The following is a 24,508-nucleotide window of genomic DNA, read 5'->3' on the forward strand; positions in this document are numbered from 1 at the left end:
ATCTGCACTCTTGATGTTGCTCTACGATTTTTACACTAACTTTTCTCAGAGTCTGCTGCTTCTTTAACTCCACCTGATTCAACATTGACTAATGTCAAGACTTTAGAGGAGTTCCATCAAACTCCTATTTATATTCCACTGGAGAGAATACTACAATTCTTCCATTGTTGCCTTCTCAGCATCTCTGACTTCTGCCAAGGCCAGAGTTAAATCATTGTGTACTTTAATCATCATTGATATATACATTTAATTTTCCTAACTAGTGGTATTGTATCAAACTTCTTCTGAAAACTTATTTCTACAAAATCAACTTTGTTACTCAATCAAAACAATGATCAAATTCATCAAAAACAATCTGACTTTAAATCATTCTTGACTTTCATTTATTACTTTTTCAACAATTATTTAATTTTCTTCAGAATTACTGCTTTCAAATGTTTTCTAAACATTTACATTAGGTTGGGTTTAATCCTCTTCCCCTTTCTCAGCAGCAGTGGTACACTGTTTACAATCCCAAAGTCCTCTGCAATAGCTCCATATCCAAGGAGGATTAGAGAATTGTGGCTAGAATCTCCACTATTTCTATCTGTACTGCCCTCAGACACCATGTGTGCATCTGATCTGGACCACATGACTATTCTACTTGGACTACTGCCAATCTTCTAAGTAACTTCTCTTTATTTACATCTTTTCCAACATCATAAGTATCTTCTCTCTTGCTGCTACACCAGCAGCAGCCCTTTCAGATAGCTTGATGGATAGATAATTGGTTTATTAAAAAAAACATCACGATGACAGGTGCAGAATTGTGAATACAATACGAATAAGTAAGTAGCAATTCAGGACAGTTACAATTATTAAAATAAATATAAAATAATAAAGGATAACACAATTATGATAATTTCAGCACATGAATAGTTACGTTATGGCTTTCATTAATTTACAGGCTAGAAATGAACAGTTTATTTTGCAATAAAGTCCATTTATCATACATTGTCAGGTTGATTTCATTGAATCCTCAAATCATTTACAAACTGTTTACGAGCTTGACAGAGGAAATGTTTATCTATTTTGTGCTAGTATACTATAAAAAGCTGCACTGAATATCATACAATGCCACCATGCACAGAATCCTATGTATACAGTCACAGACAGTCATAGCCCCCTGTTCCCCAGCCTTCCCTATGCACAGCTTCAGCTCAATCCAGATCTTCCTTGCAGCCTCGCCCTGTTTTTTTTTGTGAGCAAAGTACAGTTACACAGAAAGGGAAAGTGTCCTTGGTCAAAGGTATAAAGGTCACCAGTTCAGCTACTGTGTCATCACATGAACTCAACTGTTCCAAAATCTGCCCAAACAGAAGTTTATTTGAAGCCTCCCCATCTCCCTTGTCTGATCTCCAAACTGAATCCGTGAAACTCAATCGATGGAAATCTGCAGTTAGTTTTCAACTAGTAAAGACTGGAATATAATCTCAGACACAGTTGGTCACAATATCATTTGAGGTTTAAGGCCCATTCTGGAGTAATCAAAGTCCAGACTGAGACAACAGTATAGGACTGATAGGTAGCATCTTCGAAAATGCATTCTTAGGAACAAGCATGGACTCTTCTGTTCCACTGACCTGTTTTACTAGTCAACCAGATCACCACAATCATAATCATTTCAACACAATCTACCCACTTTGATTCTTTATTTCTGAACAATAGTGCCATAATAGTGATGAAATATGGACAATTAACTTCCAATTTTCATCATCTGCTTTTAATACCTGGGACTTCATGGACTGAAATGGTTTTGGAAATGTAAGCCAATCACAGCTTGAGCCAAGCTCAAGGAAATCAATGGTGGAATAAACAATACAATATGAACTGAAATTAACACTTATCAAAAATGACTGAAACAAGTCAGGCAAGAAGAAACTCTCATCTCCTGTTTTCAATTTACACTTCTATGTTAAGGTTCCTATGTTGGAGATGCAAGACTCACCTGCAATTGTCTTGTTTGGATACAATGAATCTAGACATCAGAATATACTGATGAACTATTTCAAACAACTGTTTTAGCAACACTTGGGAAATGGATATTTAACAGTAAAAGTGGAAGATGCTCTCTTTCTTTGCTCTTGGTCATGAGGACAAAGCACCACTGACACCACAATTTGGTTGAATATTCAAACATCAAGAACTCAAAGATTCACATCTGTTATATCATGCCAATTCACCATGGTCTCAGGTTAATGCCTCACACCATCAGAACACCCTAACAACTTTCAACTGCATATTCTTTTATCTTCCCTTTTGAATTAGACACCAACCTCTTTTTAATTTTGTACTTATGTTTGATGTCAGTCTTTTTCCTCACGGTTAAAAAATAATAAATTTCCTTTCTCACTTGAGAAAAACCCTGTAATCAGCTCTTTAATATTTCTGGTGAACTACATTATTACCTTGAAAGTGGAGTCGTAGGTCGATAGGATAGTTTAGGCGGCATTTGGTATGCTTGCCTTTATTGGTCAGAACATCCAGTATAGGACTTAGGAGGTCGTGTTGCAGCTGAACAGGACATCGGTTAGGCCACTTTTGGAATATTTTCTGCAATTGTGGTCTCCCTCGATTGGAAGGATGTTGTGAAACTTGAAAGGGTTCAGAAAGGATTTAAGGATGTTGCCAGGATGGTGGGATTTGAAATACAGGGAGAGATTGAAGAGGCTGGGGCTGTTTCCTCTGGAGCATTGGAGGCGGAGGGGTGACCTTATAGAGATTTATAAAATCATGAGGCGCATGGATAGGGTAAATAGACAAAGGTCTTTTCCACAAGGTGGGGGAAGTACAGAACTAGAGGACATAGGTTTAGGGTGAGGGGGAGAAGACTTAAAAGGGACCCAAGGGGCAGCTTTTTCACAGAAGGTTGTGCGTGCATGGAAGCAGCTGCCAGAGGAAGTGGTGGAGGCTAGTACAATGACAAAATTTAAAAGGCATCTGAATGGGTATATGAAAACGGTATGGTAATCCTAGAGATCCAGGATAGCCGCCTAGGGTCACAGGTTCAAATCCTGCTATGATTCAGGTGGAATGTACATTCAATTAATTAGTAACATCTGGAAATAAGAGCTAACCTCAGTCATGGTGGCCATGAAACTAGCTACAACTGTAGTAAAAATAAATCACCTGGGCTCACTCTTTGGAGAGGGAAACCTGGTCTGACTCCAGACCCATAGCAATGTGCTCAACACTTAACTGACCTCTGGAATAATGTACAGGTGGGTGAATGTGTGGAATGGGGGGGGGGAAGGGGCGGGGGAGAGGGCGAGGGCGGAGGGGGAAGAGAAGGACTTGTATGATGATGGATGGAGACACAGAGAAAGAATGAAAAGAAGAGAAAAGCACATAGGCTGGATCCAAGAGGTTACTGTTTGTTGGTTCAATATCTCAGGTTACTGAGAGTCTCACAATGGAATCTATGTTAGGATAAAACAAATCCCAAATCCTTCTACCTAAACAGCACACCCAGAATTGGCAGTGAAACGGAGTAGAGACGTTGGCAGAGAAATAGGGAGAGAAACAGGGAGAGAAACAGGGAGAGCTAGAGGAACAGGCTACAGGGAGTGAGGGGTCAGTGCCATGCTCCAGAATCAGTCCTGTGCTCTCTTACATGTGGGAGACCTTGTGGCCAAAGGACTTGTCCTGACTTTCTCACAGGCTGCATTAAGCCCAGTATCAGTTCCTGATTGCTCTGGTTTGTGGTTACTCCTCAGCCAACCACAAGATAATCTGTTAGAATCCCCAGGACATTTCCTCCCTTCGAAGGTCTGGATTTGATTCCGGTCACAGAGACTCTGTTGAACAGCTGTCAAGTTTACTGGTTTGTTTCTGTGTGCAGTCTCCCAAAAACCAGAATCTCCTTCAGTGTGAGGCAAAGGCCCAGTTCACTAAAAAAAAATGATTCAGAACCCCTTGAAGATTTATTCAGTTCGAGGGCATGCAGCTGCTCTGTGCACCACTAGGTGTCTGTTATGTAAATCTCTGGCTTAGCAGTGTGCTCATAGCCACTACTACACCATCGTTCAACATTCAACCACACACACAGTCCCATCAGAGAGAAATAATGATGGAATAAACTAGGCCTGAGCCAGAACAAGTTCAAAAGAAGCACAGCAATACCTCAGATTTGAACTGCAGTTGAGCTGGACTTCAATCACTGCTTAAATATACACCTCCCATTCTACATTCCATCATTACAAAAGGAGCTGGGAATGAACAACAAACATTGGGCAGATGACAATACAGTGAGAATCCTCTGCTCACACATCGGCATGAGCACTAGTTTAAAAAAAAATCAGCATTCACACTGTCTCGATGTGAATTCCAGAAGCAGTGCCAATCAAACTTGAAGATTCTTTCATTTAATAAACAAAGCTCACTAGACCTACCAATGACCTATTTATAGTGAAGTCACATTACCTCAATGTCACTTCTGTGCCAGATATAAACTTCATGGGACATGTCCGAGTTTTTAAGGGCTTTTGAAGTGCAGTGATATGTCCCTGCCTCTGAACCAGGAGTTCAATTCCTGTCTGCTCCAGAAGTGTGTCAATAACATCACTGAAAAAATTGATGTCAAAATATCTTCAACCAAACTGGAAAGGGTTTAGAAAAGATTTAGCAGAATGTTGCTGAGAATGGAAGGTTTGAATTATTAAAATAGACTGGGACCTTTTCCACCGAAGCACAGAAAGTTAAGGATGGCCTTATAGAGGTTTATAAAATCATGAGGAGCAGGGATAAGCTGAATAGCAAACATCTTTTCCCAAAGGCAGGCAAGTTCACAACTGGGGACAGATTTTTAAGATAAGGAAAAAGTTTTAAGGAGGACATGAAGGGCAATTTGTGGAATGAACTGCAAGAGGAAGTAATGAATGCAGGTACAGTTACAATATTTAAAAGACATTTGGTTAAGTATATGAATGGGAAAGGTCTGGAAAGATATGGGACACATGCAGGCAAGTGGGGCTAGTTTAGTTTGGGAATATGGTTGACGTGGACTAGTTGGACCGAAAGGTCTGTTTCCTTGCTACATGACTCTCTGACTCTATAACACAAGAAACTGCTAAGAATAAAAACAGCAGGATAAAAGATAATGTGAATCAGATTATGGTGACTAGGCATGTATTTTGAAAGCCCTTTAAATGGTAGAAATTTGAAGATAATCAAGATATCAGTTCTAGGATACTGTCATCACTGACCTTCTCTTTGTTCAATGACTCTTGAGCTTCCAACTTATAAACCAAAAAATCTGCAGAGGGGGAAGAGAAAATGAGGAAGAATTTACATTCAAACTGTCACAAGAAGATCATTTTAATATTCTAAATATTACACTGACAGTCACCAATATTCTGACACTGAATCACCATTCTGAAGAACTGGTGCGGGGGTTGAAATTAGATGGATGTGGATAAACAGGAAGCTATTGCTCAAGCTGCTAACACTAAGCCTGCACCTCACAGCACTCTCCCCACAATTCTATCACAATAACATTTATTTATGTAGCATCTTTAACATAGTAAACCTATGCAATTCTAACAAGACTAGGCAGGTGAGATGCAAGAAGCAAGAGTCCAGAACCAGGGGTCTTGATTAAGGATAAGGGGGGAGATGAGGAGAAATGTCTTAACTCAGAGGGTGGGGAATTGATTGCCACAGGAAGTGCTTGAGGCCAGATAGTGTCTTTCTAAGAAGGTGGTAGATTTAGCTCTTGTGGTCAAAGGGATATGGGGGTGGGTGGGATTTGGGTATTGAGCTCGATGATCAGCCATGATCATATTGAATGGCCAAGCAGCTTGAGGGACCAAATGGTGTACTTCTGCTCCTTTCTTCTATGTCTTTATGTAAAGTGAATATGGAGCCTCACAGATGTATTTTCAAACAGAAGTTGACATTGAGCGAAAGAGTGAAGTGTCAATACACTAAACAAATTTTCATGTTCATCGAACTGACAGTCTACAGACAGAGAAGTGAAAATGAGGAGGAATTTAGATGGCCAGAGGCCAACTTCGAGGAGCAACTGAAAAGGAGGAAACTGAAAGAGCGAGGTTTTGGGCAGGAATTCTGAAGGTTAGGGGTCCAGGCAGGTTTGGCACAGCCATTAATGGTGGGAAATCTCTTTAAAATGGAAGTCCTCATCTGATGAGGAGCCAACCAGCATTGTGTACAATAAACACCTTCATTCATCTGGGCTCATTCGCATTTTTGGAGAGCTGGCACACAGCAGGGGTGGGGAGGTGCAAACTCACAAGGAAGGCAATTGCACAGAACGAGAGTGTAAGGCTGACACAAGAGACAGGCAACACACACTTCTCTGAGTGGTCATTGCGAACGCAACAGTTCCCTGGAGATTAGCAGCCCTGAAACAGGCCAAGAAACCCAAAGAACCTACGTCAGGGTTTATGTTAAACATTTACCTCCTCCCACCCTACATCACGGAATGTCATTAACATAACCTTCTGTCCCGTTCTCTCATATATTTATTGAGCATCCTCCCTCTTCCATACATCAACGCCATTCCCTTCAATCGCTCCTTGTGGTGAAACAAAGTTACATATTCTTGTCACTCTCTGGGTAAAAGAAGCATATTCTGACTTCCTTAGTGAATTCATTAGCAACTAACTTGTATTTATAGCCGCAAATTAGAGGTGTTTACATTTCACTACAACGTGAAGCAGGGATCTCATAAGCATTATATCCCATTTGCCTTTCAGATGGCACTGGGCTTGCTGTGAACCCCCCGAATGTCCTATAGCAAGAAGCAAAACTAACAGATCTTCCACCTGAACACCAAGAGTCCTTCAAAATTGGCTTAACATGTTCAGAGAATTTCCTTTTCAAACGAATAAGGAAATGTGTACTTTATTAACAACACGTTGTGTCCTGTGCAATGTGGGACAACCAGGAAGGGCGGGCAAAAATTTAACATACGTATTGGGACATAGAAAATAAATGGAAGAAAACATTGTGGAGTTTAAACTTTTATGTTTGCGGAACTTACCCTTCAAACACTAACATTGCACAGGAACTGCTGCCATGGGAAAGGAAAGGGATTGCAGTTATATTGCAACACTCACAACCTTTGGACATTGCAGAAAGCTCTCGAAAACTAATGAAGTAATGTTGTGGTGTGGTCAGTCAGAAAACACCGCAGTCAGTTTAAACACAACAAGAACTCTCAAGCAAGCAATCAGATAAAGGAGCAGATGGGTCTGTCTTTCAGTGACTTTGGTCGAAGGATAAACATCATTCAGAAAATCAAGAGAACTCCACTATTCTTCTTCAAATAGTGCCATGGGATCATTCTATGTCCATCGGAGGGGGCAAATGGAGCTTCGATTCAAAATGTCAACCAGAAGATAGTACTTCCAATGTTACACCATTTCCACCATGACATGTCAACTTGGATACTGTGCTCAGGTATTCGGGGCAGGGTATGAACCCACAACCTTGTGGCTTGGAGGAAGCAGCTTTGCCAAGGAACCAAAACTGACCAGAGACCCATACAAAGATACTGTCACAGCCTTGAGGATTCTCCACCCAAAAGGAGCTGTGTTGGACAAAGTCTGCTACTCATGGGAGAAGAATTTAAGAGGGGAATTAGGACACAGAGGTGAAACCAACTGAGAACGTGACGAGTAGTGTTCCTCATCTTTCCCAAATGACTTGGACGAAGGAGTAAAGAATTTCAGAGCCAACCTCTTCCACACAGCCTGGTCACTGGGCCCTGGTTACTGTTGGGAGGAAGTTCCAGGATTTTGTTGCAGTAGCAATAAGAAAAACACAGTTTCAAGTAAGATGTGTGGGGCTTGGAGGAACATTTACAGCTGAATAGTATCATGGGTGGCTCAGTGGTTAGTGCTGCTGCCTCACTGCACCAGGGATCCACGTTCAATTCAACCCGAGGTCAACCCTATCCAGGGATGTGCAGGGTAGGTGGACTAGACATGGGAAATTCAGGATTTCAGGGATAGGGTAGGCACTGAATGGTGGCAGGGTGGCTCAGCTGCTGCCTCACAGTGCTGGCAAACATTGGTTCAATTCCAGCCTCAGCCGATTGTCTCTGTGGAGTTTGCATATTCTTCCTGTATCTATGTGGGTTTCTCTGTGTGCTCCAGTTTCCTCCCACAGTTCAAAGATGTGTGGGTTAGGAGGTTTGACAATGCTAAATTGCCCCACAGTGTCAAGGGATGTGCAGATTTGGGTCAGCCTTGGGAAATGCAGGGTTACAGGCATTGGGTTAGGGGGTGGATCTGAGTGGGATGCTTCTGGGAGGGTCAGTGTGGACTAGATGTGCCGAATGGCCTGCCTCACACGAAGGGTTCTATGATTCTCAGACATCTGCTGCCCCTGTCCTTCTGGTTGGAATATTTCCCAAAGTGAGGAGATACAGCCAATAAAAGTTTGGATTTGGAGATGCCAGTGTTGGACTGGGGTGTACAAAAAGTTAAAAATCACACAACACCGAGTTTATTTGGAAGCACTAGCTTTTGGAGCACTGCTCCTTCATCAGGTGGTTGTGGGAGTATAAGATCATAAGACACAGAATTTATAGCAAAAGTTTACAGGGTGATGTAACTGAAATTACGTTTTGATAAAGATCTGGATTGTTTGTTAAGTTTCTCATTTTTTGGAATGAATATGTTGGTTTCAGTTCTTCCATATGTAAATTGCAGAACTTTTTTAAAGCTACGTTCTCAACTGAACTTTAACAATTGGTGTCAAATAATGCATTGAAGATGTGGGGTGCCAATTGTGAGACTGTCTGTGCCACAATGGTCAGGCTGATTCTAATCTAAAAAGGAGATTTACAGAATCTTATGTGGATTCATGTAGTTTTTGAGCAAAATAAAATGTAATTCTGCAAGTGCAAATTCACCCCACAAACTTATATGTGCGTGTGCGTGAGTGAGAGAGTGTAAAGGGGTATACGTCTGAGAGGGTGCATGAGAGTGTGGGAGTACATGTATGAGCCTATGAGAGAGAGCTTGTGTATGAGAGAGGGTCTGCATGAGTGCATGTGCGTATGTAGGACTGTGCGCACGTGTCTGTAGAAGTGTGCGCGTCTCTACGTGTGTAGTGCAGTGGGGTCACCTGTAGTGTGACACGAACCCAAGGTCACGGTTAAGACCATCCCCATTGGTACTGAACTTGGCTATCAGCCTCTGTTCGGCCACTTTGCGCTGTTGCCTGTCCCAAAGTCCACCTTGGAGGATGGTCACACAAAGGTCAGAGGTCAAATGTCCTGGCAACAGATGAATGAATGCCGCACAACAATCAACAGACAGGAGTGTTCCCGCTCAGTCGGAGAACACATCAGCAGTCTGGGACATTCGAACTTGAACTTTTGGGTGACCGCCTTCCAAGACGGACTTTGGGACAAGCAACACGCAAAGAGGCCGAGCACAGGCTGACAGCCAAATTCAGTACCGATGGGGATGGCTTCAACCAGGACCTTGGGTTCCTGTGACCCCAGATGACCCCACTGCACTACACACACACACACACACAAATAAGTTTGTGGGGTGAATTTGTACTTGCAGAATTACATTTTATTTTGCTCAAAAACTGCATGAATCCATGTAAGATTCTGTAAATCTGTTTTTTAGATTAGAATCAGTCTGAACATTGTGGCACAGACAGTCTCACACAGGGCACCTCACACCTTAAATGCATTATCTGGGCCGACATGACTCCAATGTTACATTCTCAAGTGAACTTTAACTTTAAAACGTTCTGCAATTTACGTATGAAAAATCTGAAACCAACATATTCATTCTAAAAGATGAGAGACTTAACAAACAATCCAGATCTTTTTCAATACATAACATCAGATACATCACACTATAAATCTTTGCTATAGATTCTGTGTCTTATGATCTTATATTCCACAACCACCTGATGAAGGAGCAGCACTCAAAGCTAGAGCTTCCACATAAACCTGCTGGACTATAACCTGGCGTTGTGTGATTTTTAACCTAAAAACATTTTGACGTCCTCTTGTTACAGTAATGTGTGTCCACCAGGTGGCTCCACGTTGCAGTGACACACAATTCAATGGAATTTATCTGCAGCAGACCAAACACCCAGAAGCCTGGATGTTTACTTTGAACGCAGAAACCCAGGATCAGTCTTGCCTTCGTTCCCCACCCAAATATAGACATCACAAATGTCTCCAGTTCTGTATTATAATCCTATAATTAGCTGAATGTCAACAAAAATACATTCTGACTGCATCAAAAACCAAAACATGTCTCCTCTCATCCAGCAGACAGGGATAATGGCAGCCTGGGTGATTTCTCTCTCCTACAGCCCTGACCAATTCCCAATAGGAAATACTTTACTGGGCCTCACCTTGGGGACTCTGTAGCCCAGGTAGAGATTTTGCTGGGGAACCGGTGTTCCATTGCAAAAAAGTGAGAGAGTCCAGTGTTAACAGCATTTCCCATTGCCTCAAACATTCCCAACAGGAGTTCAGGATAATAAATCAGGATAGTTTTCACTTTGGCTTCAGTTGCATGGACCAGGAGTAGATCTGGAACCTTCTCTATGAAGAAGCGCCACAGGGGCTAATGCAACTATCCCCATGCAGTCAGGCAGACTACAGTTTTCTCAAAACATCTAAAAAATTGGAGCTTTCGGTGTGTGATGTTAAGCAGGCGACACACTCAGTTTTACTTCTTAAAGATAATAGAATCCCTACACAGTGTGGATGTAGGCCATTTAGCCCAGAGTCCACATCAACCCTCCAACGAGCATCCTGCCCAGACCCACTCCCCTTGTCTACCTCTGCAACCCGGTATTTCCCATGACTAACCCATCCCTGGACACTATGGGCAATTGAACATCGTCAATCCACCTAATCTGCACATCTCTGGACTGTGGAAGGGAACCAGGAAACCCACACAGACAATCGCCTGAGGGTGGAATCAAACCCAGGTCCCTCGTGCGGTGAAGCAGCAATGCTAACCACTGAGCCACTGTGGAGAATTGGTGAAGAGCTAACCTGATTGAACTGAGGAATGAGTGGGTTATTCCCAGGTGAGGAAGTCTAACCCAGGAAAGGAACACGATCCTGCAGGGAAATAAACAATAAAACCCGACGGCGAGTCAAACCTTCTTTTGTCTTTTTGTGCTCCCCTCGTTCCTTCTGCAATGAACGCTCCAGCCTTGATCGGTGCTCGTACACCACTGCAAAAAGAAACAGATATTACTGACCATTCACCACCATATCAGCTCTCTAAAGACCGCACTGTGCACTGAAGGCAACACCACCCCTCCCAACTCCAATCACACAGAACCCTGTGCATTCAGTAACCCCACTGCTCGCAACCTCTTCTCCTGAAAACTCAGGCTCATTCACTCCTGAGGAAGAGAGAGTGGAGACGATGGGCTGAAGGGCCTCATCTTGACAATATGATTCCAGGAGGGAAGGAGCACAGGGTGAGGGAGAGGGCAGAGACACTGGGAGGGACAAAGGTGTGGGTGGGGTGGAGATGTGAGAAGGCAGGTAGGGAGAAGGGGGAAGGGGAAAGAGGAAGGCAGACGGACATGGAGAGGAAAACAGGAAGAGGGTAAAGGGGAGGGCAGAGGGAGAGATGGGGAGAAAGGACAGGAGGAAGCAAGGTAGAAAGAATGAAGAAAGAGAGAAGGTTGAGAGAGGATGTGGAAAAGTTTGGAGACTGTGTTGGTAGACAGCGAAGGAGCAAAAATGAAAGGAAGCAGCTTCCAAGGGGGGGGAAAGTGAATCAGAAGTAGAAGAAAAACAAGTGCATGAAAGGAGTGGAGAGAAAGTGGGAACAGCAGTGTAGGTTGGTGTCGAGAGTAGAAAATCTGCATGGGGCTGAGTGGCTATCAATTCACTCAGCTCCCGGAGACAACACATGCTCATTTGTGACAGCAAAGTGCAAGACACCTTTGCTTCAGAGTTTGAGCAATTTTCATTAATGCTGCAAGTTTTAGTTGAGCTGAATCATTGAACAACATCACAAATCCTTGAACTGATTGCATTTATATAGCACCTTCAAAACAGTGTAAGATGTTACTTAATGCCAGCCCCTACAAATGCCATTGCTTAACAAATAGATTCAATTAGAAGGCCCATGAAGTAAACAGGTTGGGTTGCACATCTGATAATAAATCCCAGCTGTAGGTTGACACACAAGGGTCAGACTTTGATCTACTTAAGGTTCGGCCCTAAATGTTGATGATTGCACTTGTTTCTGACCCCAATTCCTGGCACATTACAGTCTGGACCCAATTAAAACTAGGCTCAGAGTTATTACATGTCACAACTTGTTGCTTAATGGTTCAGAATGTGAACATTGCTGAAGAGAGTGACACATTCCCATGACAACATACATTCATACACAGTGACTGGTTCTGTGTAACCAATTGGAACATAGTCAAGCCTTGAACCTTCCTTGAATTACCTGGGAGTTTGGGAAAACTACAGCTCCCCATTGCTTTCCCAATCAGAGTTAATTTGCCAGCCAATCAGCACCTTTCTCTCTTGTGGCAGAAATGGTTGTGACCACTTCTGATGTGGCATGCTTGCTTTCTTGGGCAACACAAGAAATGTTGACAACATTCTCCCTCCTGCTCACCACATTGGTCCTCGTCTTCAAAGCAACTGTGAACTAAAACATCGCAAATCACTGGTCTGCCACTGCCAGGGAAGAACTGGTCCAGGAACAATTTAAATGGACCCAATATGCACAATGCAGACACCAGAATGATTGACATCAGATTAAAGAGCAGCACAGAGCCAGGTTGAAAAGAGAATTTAAAAAGACAAAAGCGAGGCCCAACATGAAATGTGAACAGTGATGGAGTTCCCCTTGTCCTCAATTCATACCCTTCTGCATTCAAAGGATCATCCTCAGCCATTTGTACCATCTCCAAACACACCTTTCCTCCACTCCACATTCCACAGGGAGTGTTCCCTCTGTGATGCGCCGGTCCATTCACCCCCACACCCAGCTCATAGCATCTTGCTATGCAATTGCAGCAAGTGTAACATTGGACAGTGAGGAGAATTGGCAAAAGTCCCATACACACCTTCTGGGTGAATCAGTGTTTTACTTTGAGCCATAGGGATTTACAGCACGAACACAGACCCTTCGGTCCAACTTGTCCATGCCAACCAATATCCTAAATAAATCTAGTCCCATTTGCCCATAGCCCTCCAAACCCTTTCTATTCATATACCCAGCCAGATGCCTTTTAAATATTATAATTGTACCAGCCTCCACCACTTCCTCTGGCAGCTCATTCTATACACGCACCACCCGCTGCGTGAAAAAGTTGCCCCTTAGGTCCCTTTTATGTCTTTCCCCTCTCACCTTAAACCTATGCCCTCTAGTTTTGGACTGCCCCATCTGAGGGAAAAGACCTCAGTTTTTCCTATCCATGCCCCTCATAATTTTATAAACCTCTATAAGATCACCCCTCAGCCTCCAACGCTGCAGGGAAAACAGCCCCAGCCTGTTCAGCCTCTCCCCGTAGCTCAGATCCTCCAACCCTGGCAACATCCTTGTAAATCTTTTCTGAACCCTTTCAAGTTTCACAACATCTTTCCAATAGGAAGGAGACCAGAATTGCACTCAATATTCCAACAGTGGCCTAACCAACATCCTGTACAGCCACAGCATGACCTCCCAGCTCCTATACTCATTGCACTGAATGATAAAGGAAAGCATACCAAATGCCTCCTTCACTATCCTATCTACCTGTAACTCCACTTTCAAGGAACTATGAACCTGCACTCAAAGGTCTCCTGATGAAAGGCTATTGCCGGAAACGTCGATTTTCCTGCTCCTCAGATGCTGCCTGACCTGCTGCGCTTTTCCAGCACCACTTTAATCTAGACTCTGATTTCCAGCATCTGCAGTCCTCATCTTTGCCTACTTTTTAAAATCTAATCTACTGTATTTGTTGCTCACAATGCAACGTCCTTTATATTTTTGACACCAAATGCAAACGGTGAGATCACTTTGCAGAACATTGTTTGGATAAATGGCCCCACCCCTTCCAGTTGTTTGCAATTTCAATAAACCATCTTGCTCACGTGTCAATGTTTTGCAACGTTCCAACAAAGCAGAACAAAACCTGAAGGAAGAGCACGCCAATTTCCAGGCGGGCCCTTTACTACCTGTAAGACTCAACATTTCAGTTCAGCAACGTCACAGCAATTATCTCAGCCCTCCATTTTTGTTACAACACCCAATCTCCTTCCCCAATCAACCATGTCTTGTTGTCTTTGCTCTCAGCAGAGTAGACATTTCACACCTATCGCTGACACATAATTTACATCACTGTCCTTTCCATCTCCTCGTCATTAGAACTCCGTGTCTTTTTCTCTGGGCATCCACACCATCCAATGCATGTTATGAAAGTGCTCACATTTCCAAAGGACTTTCAAAGGGAAGCGAATCAGACTTCAGAACTAGAGTCTCAAGCATACTTTCTTTAAAACTACACATACACAGGCTGGAAGTCAAGGCTTGGGTACTGCTTGGCTGTGTTTTTTAAATCATTCTGTGTTCTATCTAAGCCAAACGTGTCCAGTTTCCTCCCACAGTCCAAAAATGTGCAGGTCAAGTGGTTGTAGTCCAACAGGTTATTTTGGATGCACTAGTTTTCAAAGGACTGTTTCTTCACCAGGTGGTTGTGGAATAGAATCGTACGATACAGAATGTATAGCAACAAGATTGCAGTGACATTGGAATGCTCCACAACCACCTGATGAAGGAGCAGCACTCAAAGCTAGTGCCTCCAAATAAACCTGTTGGACTATAACCTGGTGTTGTGTGATTTTTAATTTTGTACTCCCCAGTCCAACACTGGTACCTCCAAATCAGGTTGGTTGGAATGGCCATGCTAAGTTGCCCATAGTAACCATGTGCAGTCTAGGGGTATCAGCCATGAGAAATGCAAGTTATAGCATTAGAGTAAGGGAGTGGGTCTAGGTAGGATGTGCTTTGAAGGGTGAGTATCTCTTCAATGAGCTTGGAAAAGGTGGATGCTAGGAAATTGTTTCTGTTAGGCGAGGAGACTAGGACCCGTGGACACAGCCTTAGAATTAGAGGGGGTCATTTCAGAACAGAAATGCGGAGACATTTCTTCAGCCAGAGAGTGGTGGGCCTGTGGAATTCAGCGGAGTGCAGTGGAAGCCGGGACGCTAAATGTCTTCAAAGCCGAGATTGATAGGTTCTTGTTGTCTAGAGGAATTAAGGGCTACGGGGAGAATGCTGGTAAGTGGAGCTGAAATGCGCATCAGCCATGATTGAATGGCAGAGTGGACTCGATGGGCCGAATGGCCTTACTTCCGCTCCTATGTCTTATGGTCTTATGGAGCTGAATAGCCTGCTCTCACACTGCAGCAATTCTATGATTCTAGGAAAAGCGTGGAAAGACAGCACCCACACTCCAGAAACCCTATCGGAATGCTCAAGTGTATTGTAAACAACTACAGAAATTGTTGGAAAGGCTCAGCAGGTTTGGCAGCATCTGTGGAGAGAAATCACAGTTAATGATTCAGGTCCAGTGACTCTTCCTCAGACCAAAAACATTAACTGATCTCTCTCCACTTTGCTGCCATATCTGCTAAGATTTTCCATCAATTTCTGTTTTTGTTTCTGATTCCCAAACCATCTGCAGTTCTTTCCGTTTTTAAACGAGTGCACTGTAAGGTATTTCCAGCTTCAATATAACCTGAGTGACACTAGCACTGGAACAGAATCTGTAGGACAGGAGGATGACAGACTTAAAGGATGAACACAGATACATGGGCAATCATAAGAGTTTACCAGGATATCAGCTACAGTATGGTCACAAACTTATTCTTACAGCTGGTTATCCACATTCCCATTCTTAACTGACAAATCTGGATTCACATTTGTCCCAGCTTTCAGAGCAAGCCCTGGATATTAACGATCACAAACTCAAAACCATCAACTTCATGCACTTTATCTAAATCCAAAACTACCTTAATTCAGCTATAAATCATCCTTGAAGTAAAAGTCAGAGAGGAACATTTGATCTTCACATCCTGGATGTTAATTGTGTTTAATTGTATATGGGTGGAGGGCATTAATTGGAGTTTCAATTAAGCAGATATAGAGACACTTACTGAAACTATGTAGGTGAGTTATGTGGTGCATACATGTAATGTTTCACTGTAAATAAACATTAGACTGAGTAAAGATAGAGTCTGGTTTAATTTTTCACTGTTTAACTCTCTGGAATAATACACTAATTTCCCTTCAGATTCTGTTAAGTGCCAGAAATGTGGTGTTGGAATGTTATTGTGCTGCGCCACACATCTCAAAACTGCACTATGAGCTGAACAGCGTGATCGGAGATTGTTGCAGAGCATCTGGATCGCTGCAGAAAACGCAGCACTTTTCCAACTGGGGCTGTCAGTCTGAAGTTTGGAACCCACTTCAAACAGAGCTCATTCTTTCCCATTCCCGGCCAGGCAGTCAGCCGCTGGGAGGTTTTTCCAAGCTTTATGAAGGAGGAAAAATGAAATATCAAATTGAAAAAAATATTTATTTTGAATAATAACTACGGTGAGGAATCTTTAAAACGTAGATATAATCAAACACTTCAATAAACGGCATGACGATTGTCTTGTACTCCAGACAAACATCTGAAACATGTATTAGGTTTTATTTGTTTTATTAAATGGACAAAGCTAATCTCAAGCAGAGTGAGTAAATGCAAACAGTTTGTTCACAGACGTGAATACAACCAACCAAGAGAACAGACCTACAATAGTCATCTGGGATGTGAATGAATGTAAATTATACTAAAGTTAACATGTTCATCTCTTTCCCTATTCTACATCGTTTTTGAGTTCAAAAATAACATGTTCATTCAAATATTTGCTACAGTATTTGGAAACAGTTTGTTTTAGCACCTCAGTTAAATATAACAAATTATCACATGCATATGGTGGACACATATGCGGCACAGTGGCTAGCACTGCTGCCTCACAGCACCAGGGTCCCAGGTTCAATTCCAGCCTTGGGCAACTGTGTGTGGAGTTTGCACATTCTCCCTGTGTCTGCATGGGTTTCCTCTGGGTGCTCTGGTTTCCTCCCACAGTCCAAAGATGTGCAGGCCAGGTGAATTGGCCATGCTAAATTGCCCATAGCGTTAGGTACATTAGTCAGAGGGAAATGGGTCTGGGTAGGTTACTTTTCAGAGGGTTGGTGTGGACTGGTTGGGCTGAAGGGCCTGTTTCCGCACTATAGGGAATCGAATCTAATTTGTCAAATTATATTCAAAGCTCTAGTTTCAAAATGAATCATTGATAAGACATTAGCCAACCATAAAACAGTACAGGAACCACCAGTCAGTCTTATCACCTTTATTGACTTGACATCTGTTTATTTGTTTCCTTATGGTTCAGATGTTATTCTGAGAATCTCAGAAGGGAGGAGGTGATTCATTCAAGTTTACAGGTTGAAATACCAGTGGTTTGAGGGGAGGGACAATGCTACAGCATCTCTTTATAATTCTCCTAAAGCTTTATCATATCACAATTGTTCTTTTTTCATTCTTGCTCGTTTTTATACAATAAACTCCATTTCAATTAATTAAAAACAAAAATGGAAACTTCTGGAAAAGCTCAGCAAGTCTGACAGCCCCTGTGGAAAGAAATCAGACTTACCATTTTGGGCCCAGTGTCTCTTCCGCCGAACTGGTGCACTTCTGAACATAGTTACTGTCGCAGTGCAGGGGAACACAGTAGCTAGTTTGTGCACACAATGTCTCACAACTAGCACTGAGGTAACAGGGATAAATGCTGACCAGTTCTGAGGAAGGGTCACTGGACCTGAAACATTAACTCCGATTTCTCTCCACAGATGCTGCGAGACCTACTGAACTTTTCCAGCAATTTCTGTTTGTGCTTCTGATTTCCAACATCCACAGTTTTTCAGTTCTTATTCTGAGTTAATTAGATCTTAGTTACTTCTACAAAGTATAAAATGAAGGCTTTGCAATCTGTGGAGGAATAAGTGTAAAAGGGGAGATGATCCAAAAATAATAAGATAACAAGATAATAAATGGGGAGAAATGACTTTATAAATCTGGAATCATTCAGCTATTTGGCTGAGTTTGCCTACTCAGCTCAAGTTGAAACATTAGCTGCAGACGTAGGGTCAGCTTTGGCTTAGAAAGGTAGCACTCTCACCTCTAGAATGGGAAGGTCATGAGTTCACGACACAATCCAAAGGCTGCAGCTAAAGAGTTAGACTCCAAGTATGGTGTGAAGGGAGTGCACATCATGGGAGGTACTGTCAATCAAATGAGAGCTTAAACTGAGGCACCATCTTCCTGCCTGGTTATTGTAAAAACTCCAAATGGCACTATTTTGAAAACAGGGAAATATATGCTATTGACCTGTCAGTTTTTATCCCTGTACTGATGTCATTCATGCTGTCTGTTACCTCAGTGCTATTTCTAAGACAGTGTGCAGAGAATAGCTGCTGAAGTCCCCTGCATTACAACAATAACTAAATTCAGAAGTATATCATTAGCTGTTAAAAGAGATTGTAAAGATGCTACATTACAGTCCTCCCCTTCTGCTCGTGTCAGTTATTCAGACAGTTCTACAACTGCCCAAGCATAGAAGCTCAAAGACGCCAGTTTCAAATTACTCTTTCAAACTGGTTACTCTAAACTAAGACTTCACCAAATAAGTCTTCAGTAAGGTGATTCTTTGCCCTCAATGAATAACTGAGAACAGAGGAATACAAGGTAGTGATGATAAACCTTAACTGCAGGACACCTCAATAAATGTCCCCTTTTCCAGGATGCATCCAACATTCCTGACTCATCACAAGGCACTGGCACCTCAACATTCTCACCACCATGGACAGCACCAAACACCGAAACATCCTGTAAATATCAGCCCAATGTAAAAATCACCTTCTTAGAAATTACTTAAGCCACCCCATTCACTCTGAAAAGATCAATCTTCAATCCTACGTGTACTGAACAGTGGTCAGACTCCAAAGAACAAAGATCTAATCCATGATAAAAGATAATGCAATTTGCTTCTCACTTGATTTTGTCAGTAAACAGTTGACTGTTTTTGTAAAAAATGTGTACAATATTCTGGTCTTCTGCCAGAGGTGTGAAAGATACCCTGCCCGCTTAACATCCCCACTGCCTTATTTTTCCCCACTGAAGATGCTTCATCTTTCTGCCTCCTTCAATCTTCTATCATGGACCTGTTAAGCATGTTTGTTCCTCTTGAAGACACTGACAGATCTGCTGTTTATTTCCAATTGTATTAATCTGCAAATTTCACCACAGCAATTTCTTCAGATTTGGCACCATCCCTCCCTTATGTGACCCACAAGTTCTTTCTAATCCAGTGGATTTTGGTGCTTAATGGCAAATTAAACAATACACGGAGACAAAGATAATAATGAAGAACCCTTCATCCACATACCAGCTATTAGAATATATCATGTGCTGTCTCAAGAACCCTCCTCTCTTTGGTGGAAAGTAGGCTGAACAAACATACCATCCAAATTAAAAACAAACTGCAAGCAACAACTAATTAATTTATACAAAATATGAAAAAAAATATAAAAGTAAAAAATTGTTTAATATCAATCATTGAGAGAAAACATTCCCTCAAAAAAAAAACCTTCACCATATTAACAGTTTTTTGCTACTGGTTGGAAAATCTACACAAATCCGTGACTGGGAGAAATTCACTCCCGCTCCATTGAATCTGAGATGAATAGAATCCCTACAGTGTGGAAACAGGCCAACAAGTCCACAATGACGCTCTGAAGAGTAATCCACCTAGACCCATTTCCCTACCCTATTACCCTGTATTTACCCCGAACCTTCACATACCTGAACACTATGGGCAATTTAGCATGGCCAATGCATCTAAACTGCACATCTTTGGACTGTGGGAGGAAACCGCAGCACCCAGAGAAAACCCACGCAAACACAGGGAGAATGTGAAAACTCTATACAGACAGTCACCCAAGGCAGGAATGGAACCCAGGTCCCTAGCACTGTGAGGCAGCAGTACTAACCACTGTGCCAGCAAGCAGAAAGCTAGAATGACAGCATGCTTCAGTCAACCAATGGCCAGTTCCTATCTACAAAAAAAAGTGTCAAGGAAATTTGTAAGTGTCACAATTAGGTCTTTCATTTCACTTCAACATCAGATTAGATTAGATTCCCTACAGTATTGGGCCGAAGGGCCTGCTTCCACTAGTCCACACCGACCCTCTGAAGAGTAACCCACCCAGACCCACTACCCTCCGACTAATGCACCCATCACGATGGGCAATTTAGCATGGCCAATTCACCCGACCTGCACATCTTTGGACTGTGGGAGGAAACCCACGAAGACATGGGGAGAATGTGCAAACTCCACACAGTCAGTCGCCCGAGGTTGGAATTGAACCTGCAACCCTGGTGCTGTGAGGCAGCAGTGCTAATCACTGAGCCACTGTGCCATCCTGTATCTGCCTGGTTAGGTCCTCTTCCCCTGCTGCACAAACTGCACTGCAATAACATCTTAGATCTCCAGGTGTAGCCATTGACCATTACTCACAATGGCACAAATTGCAAATAATAACTCTCCTTCCTATGACTGATCTTCCCTTTTGTTCTTTCAAACACTTTCCCTTCTTCTGTGCTTCTTTAAAACACCTTTCCATCTCTAACTTTCTATAGTTTTAAAATAAAATTAATTCTGTTCTCTTTCCACATGTTGGTAGGTATGCTGAATTTCTCCAGCACTTTCTGCATTTATTCCAAATTTCCAGCATCAGCCATCTTACTTTTGTATTGCTTTTCCAATTTTTTAATGAAATATATTCCTTGACAGGAAATGCTACAAAATGATACACAGCCCCCAAAACACAGGCTGCCATGATTTATAACGATTGTGTTCATGCTGGATTGACATTCTGAACGATAAACTTAAAAAGAAAAAGTCTTTTTGTTAACATTTTGTGAGTTTGAAGTCAGGTCATTGTGTGCAAAATCAGCCAATGAGACATATTTTCAGAATGTGAAGGAAATTGTCTCATTAACTGAAAATGTCATTCATTATAGTTTGATTATACAAACTATAAACATTTCTAGTCTGTTTCTGACAGGAATGAAAACACAACTCTGGAAATATGATCAAAGCTAATATTTTTACTCCAGACACAATCCCTTATGTGATTGAAACGGAGAGCAGAGTTGACTAACATTGGAGTAATGCTGGCTGGTTTACATCCCCCTCAGTACATACAGCACCCTACTCACATTGATTTAAACTTAAACATCCTTTCTTGAAAAAGGGCGGAAAATGGATCTTAATCTTTACCCATATACAAAAGGTTCCTCCGACTGTCCAACTGCACAGAACCCCTCTCCTAGCTTTTCATGCATGTTTAAAACACAAATTAAATCAACCTATTCACATGCATTGCGACACACCTTTGAAATAAGTGGGATTTGAACCCAGTACTTCTAGTTCAGAGATAGGAACGCTACTACTGCACCACACAAGCCGCCAATTTTTTTGATACTTACAGAAAGAGTCAAATACTTGTATTGAAGTCCAGTTTGACAGCACAGGGTGGGTTTAGCCTGCACAAAAAGTACAAATCCGCCTTCTCTCCGGCTCATACCAAGGTCACAGTAACACTTCTAGCGCCACTAAGTCTGTAGAGTCAACAGAACTGAGGAGGTAGGGATTCAGAACCGCTCCGTGTACTCATCCACAAAGAAGCAGCAACCAGTCAGTGGGTCCAACAAAGGGCCAACGTTACCACCACCAAATGCTATTGATCAGATCACTGACAAAGAACTTTTCTCCCCCAAAACTATCGCCGTTCCTTTCACCGAGGCTTTCGAGTAACGAAAGTATTTAACCGGTTAGATTGGCAACTTTCAAAATTCTGAATAAGTCCACAAATTAGCTACAGCAAAAACTGCCTGGCCGCTGACTTTTGACTGGCGAAAGGACGGGGCCCACCCCAGGGTTTGAATCGAGCCGAGCACATTTGCCCCCCACCCACCACCCCCTCCTGAGGTGACAACTCACCGAGACCTGGGCTGGGGACTAAAACCAACTGAAATGTCTGTTGGTTGATCAAATAAATTCTCTAAAGCCACCCGCCACCTTCCAAACTAAAAGCATGAGGCGAATCTCAATCTCTAGGAAAAAATTAGAAGAATTTTTCATCTTCTCAAACCACTCATGAAGGTTCTGTATCGCTTTTCGGTTGGAGGTTTTGATGTAAATAGGGCAACTCTGAGGGTATAAGTAGATGTGAAATTTAACTTTACTGGAACTCAAAACTTCTCGCAATGAAAGGACAAGTAATGCGGCCCCCTTCCCCACCTTGTGTAAGAGACAAACTTTTCACCCTCATACAATCAGATGCGAACAAAGTACATTCGCTCTGTCTGAATCAAAACAAAGTTACTCCGGTCCAAAATGTTACAATCACCGGATACCTCTTAACCCCGCCCTCCATCATTCCGCTGTGGCCGCAATGTTACAAACTCTAGTGGAAAGCAGCTCTCCCAGCACACCCACCTTGTAACTGAGCTGAGACGGATTCGTGCTGTTGCTTGTATTTCTGGGCCAGCAGTTCGGCGCCCCTCACGTTCTCCTTCAGGTGGATGTAGGTGTAAAACCCGAACCCAAAACAAAGTGCAACTAGGACGCAGAATCCCGTCTGGAGCATTCCCTTCTGTCTCCTGGAACACATCCCATTGCCCATACTGGAAGAATTCAGCCCCTCTCAGATCCCTCTATGCAGCCACCATTAGTCTGGTGTGCTTCAGTAGCAGGGAGTTCCCCCTCTCTACAGATACTTGCCCCCCCCCGGCTGGACACTGAAATAGTGAGAAACAAACTCGCTATAACCAAAGCGCCGAGACTCAGCTCCAATACATTGACTTGATACATTTAGGAAGTAGCGAGACTGACACAGAAACTAACCAATAGGCAACCCGCCGCTGACGTCGCGTACGCCCCAACTCGGGGCGTGGAGGCAGGCTTTCTCAAAAGAAGCGGGGCCTATTTGCAGTTTTCTTCAATTCCGAGGATTTTGTCCTGTTTATGTTTCGTGCTGTTAACCAATGTTTTTAAAATTGCCACGCACTGTTCAGTCCACCTCGCAGCCTCCAACAATGTCGTGCTCACACTGAAACTTTGCACTCCAGTACAGTTAGTCACTTGAAACAGTGCAGTTCCCGACTCTTCGAATCCATGCGAGTAGCTCTTTTTAGAATCAGTTTCACCTGCTTCCCAAACCACTCGACGAATTGTGATAGTTTGTATCAGAATGCGCGAACTGTTTGCAGTCGTGCAGACAGCAAATATTGGAAATGCACAGTTGGTAGGTCAGTAAGTGGTCACTGATCGTCAGGGTCAGGCTGAGTAATCTAGGTTGGACAAATCACTTCAAGTGTTACACTGAGAGAATTCTCCAAAAAAAAGACTAGAATTAATGTAGTACGTTTTGCGACCATCAGATGTTTCAAAATGTTTTCCAGATAAATAAGTACTTTTGGGGTGCTGTAGGAAACATGACAGCCAATTTGAATACCCCATAAACAGCCATGTGATAATGAACAGACAGTATGCTTTTTGATTTTGACCGACGGATCCACATCCAGGACATAACAAATGTTTACCTTGCCCTTCATCAAAACTATAGGAGCCAGAAAACAAGGATGATAGAGGCTCAGTTTAACAGCTTTCCAAAAGGCCGTGCTTCCAACCCTGCAGTGCTCCCGTTGTATGACACAGAATATTAGGCTTAATTATCTGAGCTCAAATCCTGGAATAGACAACCTGACAACATTTTACACTCAGAGACATGAGTAATACCATCTGAGTCATGTTTTCACACATATCAGAGTAAAGGTTAGGATTAGGATTTTATGTAAAACAGTTGGGAAAAGGTCATTCTCAAGGCCTGCACATTAAATAGAGACATTGTAAAGTGCATACATGGATTAGGCATTAGTTTAATGTCATTTGGTTAAGTCTTTTTGGGTATTTTTGTAATTTATAAATTTGTTCTGTGCTAGTACAATAGCAGTTTTGTTTGCAAAATTTGAGAGTGTGTGATTCATGCCTCTTGACGTTTTGTAGACACATTGTACATTGTAGTCTTTTGATAAAGAAATAGCAATGAGTTAAAGATTATTAGTTACAGATGAGGCAGTCCATTTTATCTTGTCCCTTTGGTAATATCCTCCAATTTCCCCAATTTTAGGATAAAGGAATCATTTATAGTGTAATATTTATGAAATATGTGTAAAGATGCCTTAATGAAGGATTGGTGCAAAGTCAATTTAACACTGATATCAGGAAATCTTTTACATAAAGTGTGATCACATGTAGAATGTGCTTCTTGATAGGGTAGTTAAGGTAAAGCTCAGGAATCAATGAAAAGCAAAT

General features: G+C 42.4%; 1 protein-coding gene across 3 annotated transcripts in view; it reads right to left on the reverse strand.

Moving 5' to 3' along the window:
* Nucleotides 1-23,012, reverse strand: part of LOC140487069 (uncharacterized) — a 58,788-nt gene extending 35,776 nt beyond the window's left edge. The window contains exons 1-3 of one of the 3 annotated variants that reach the window (XM_072586510.1): nt 22,631-23,009; nt 11,158-11,232; nt 5,244-5,293 (exon numbers count right to left, since the gene is read on the reverse strand). In XM_072586510.1, the coding sequence (XP_072442611.1) occupies nt 5,244-5,293; nt 11,158-11,232; nt 22,631-22,817 (312 nt within the window). In that variant the 5' untranslated portion in view covers nt 22,818-23,009. Of the gene's footprint in view, nt 1-5,243; nt 5,294-11,157; nt 11,233-21,618; nt 22,037-22,630 lie in introns of those variants that run through there. The other 2 variants (XM_072586512.1, XM_072586511.1) reach the window with 2 other exon arrangements.
* Between the last annotated feature and the right edge of the window lie 1,496 nt (nt 23,013-24,508).

Source organism: Chiloscyllium punctatum, chromosome 16 (assembly GCF_047496795.1).
Source record: "Chiloscyllium punctatum isolate Juve2018m chromosome 16, sChiPun1.3, whole genome shotgun sequence".
NCBI lineage: Eukaryota > Metazoa > Chordata > Chondrichthyes > Orectolobiformes > Hemiscylliidae > Chiloscyllium > Chiloscyllium punctatum.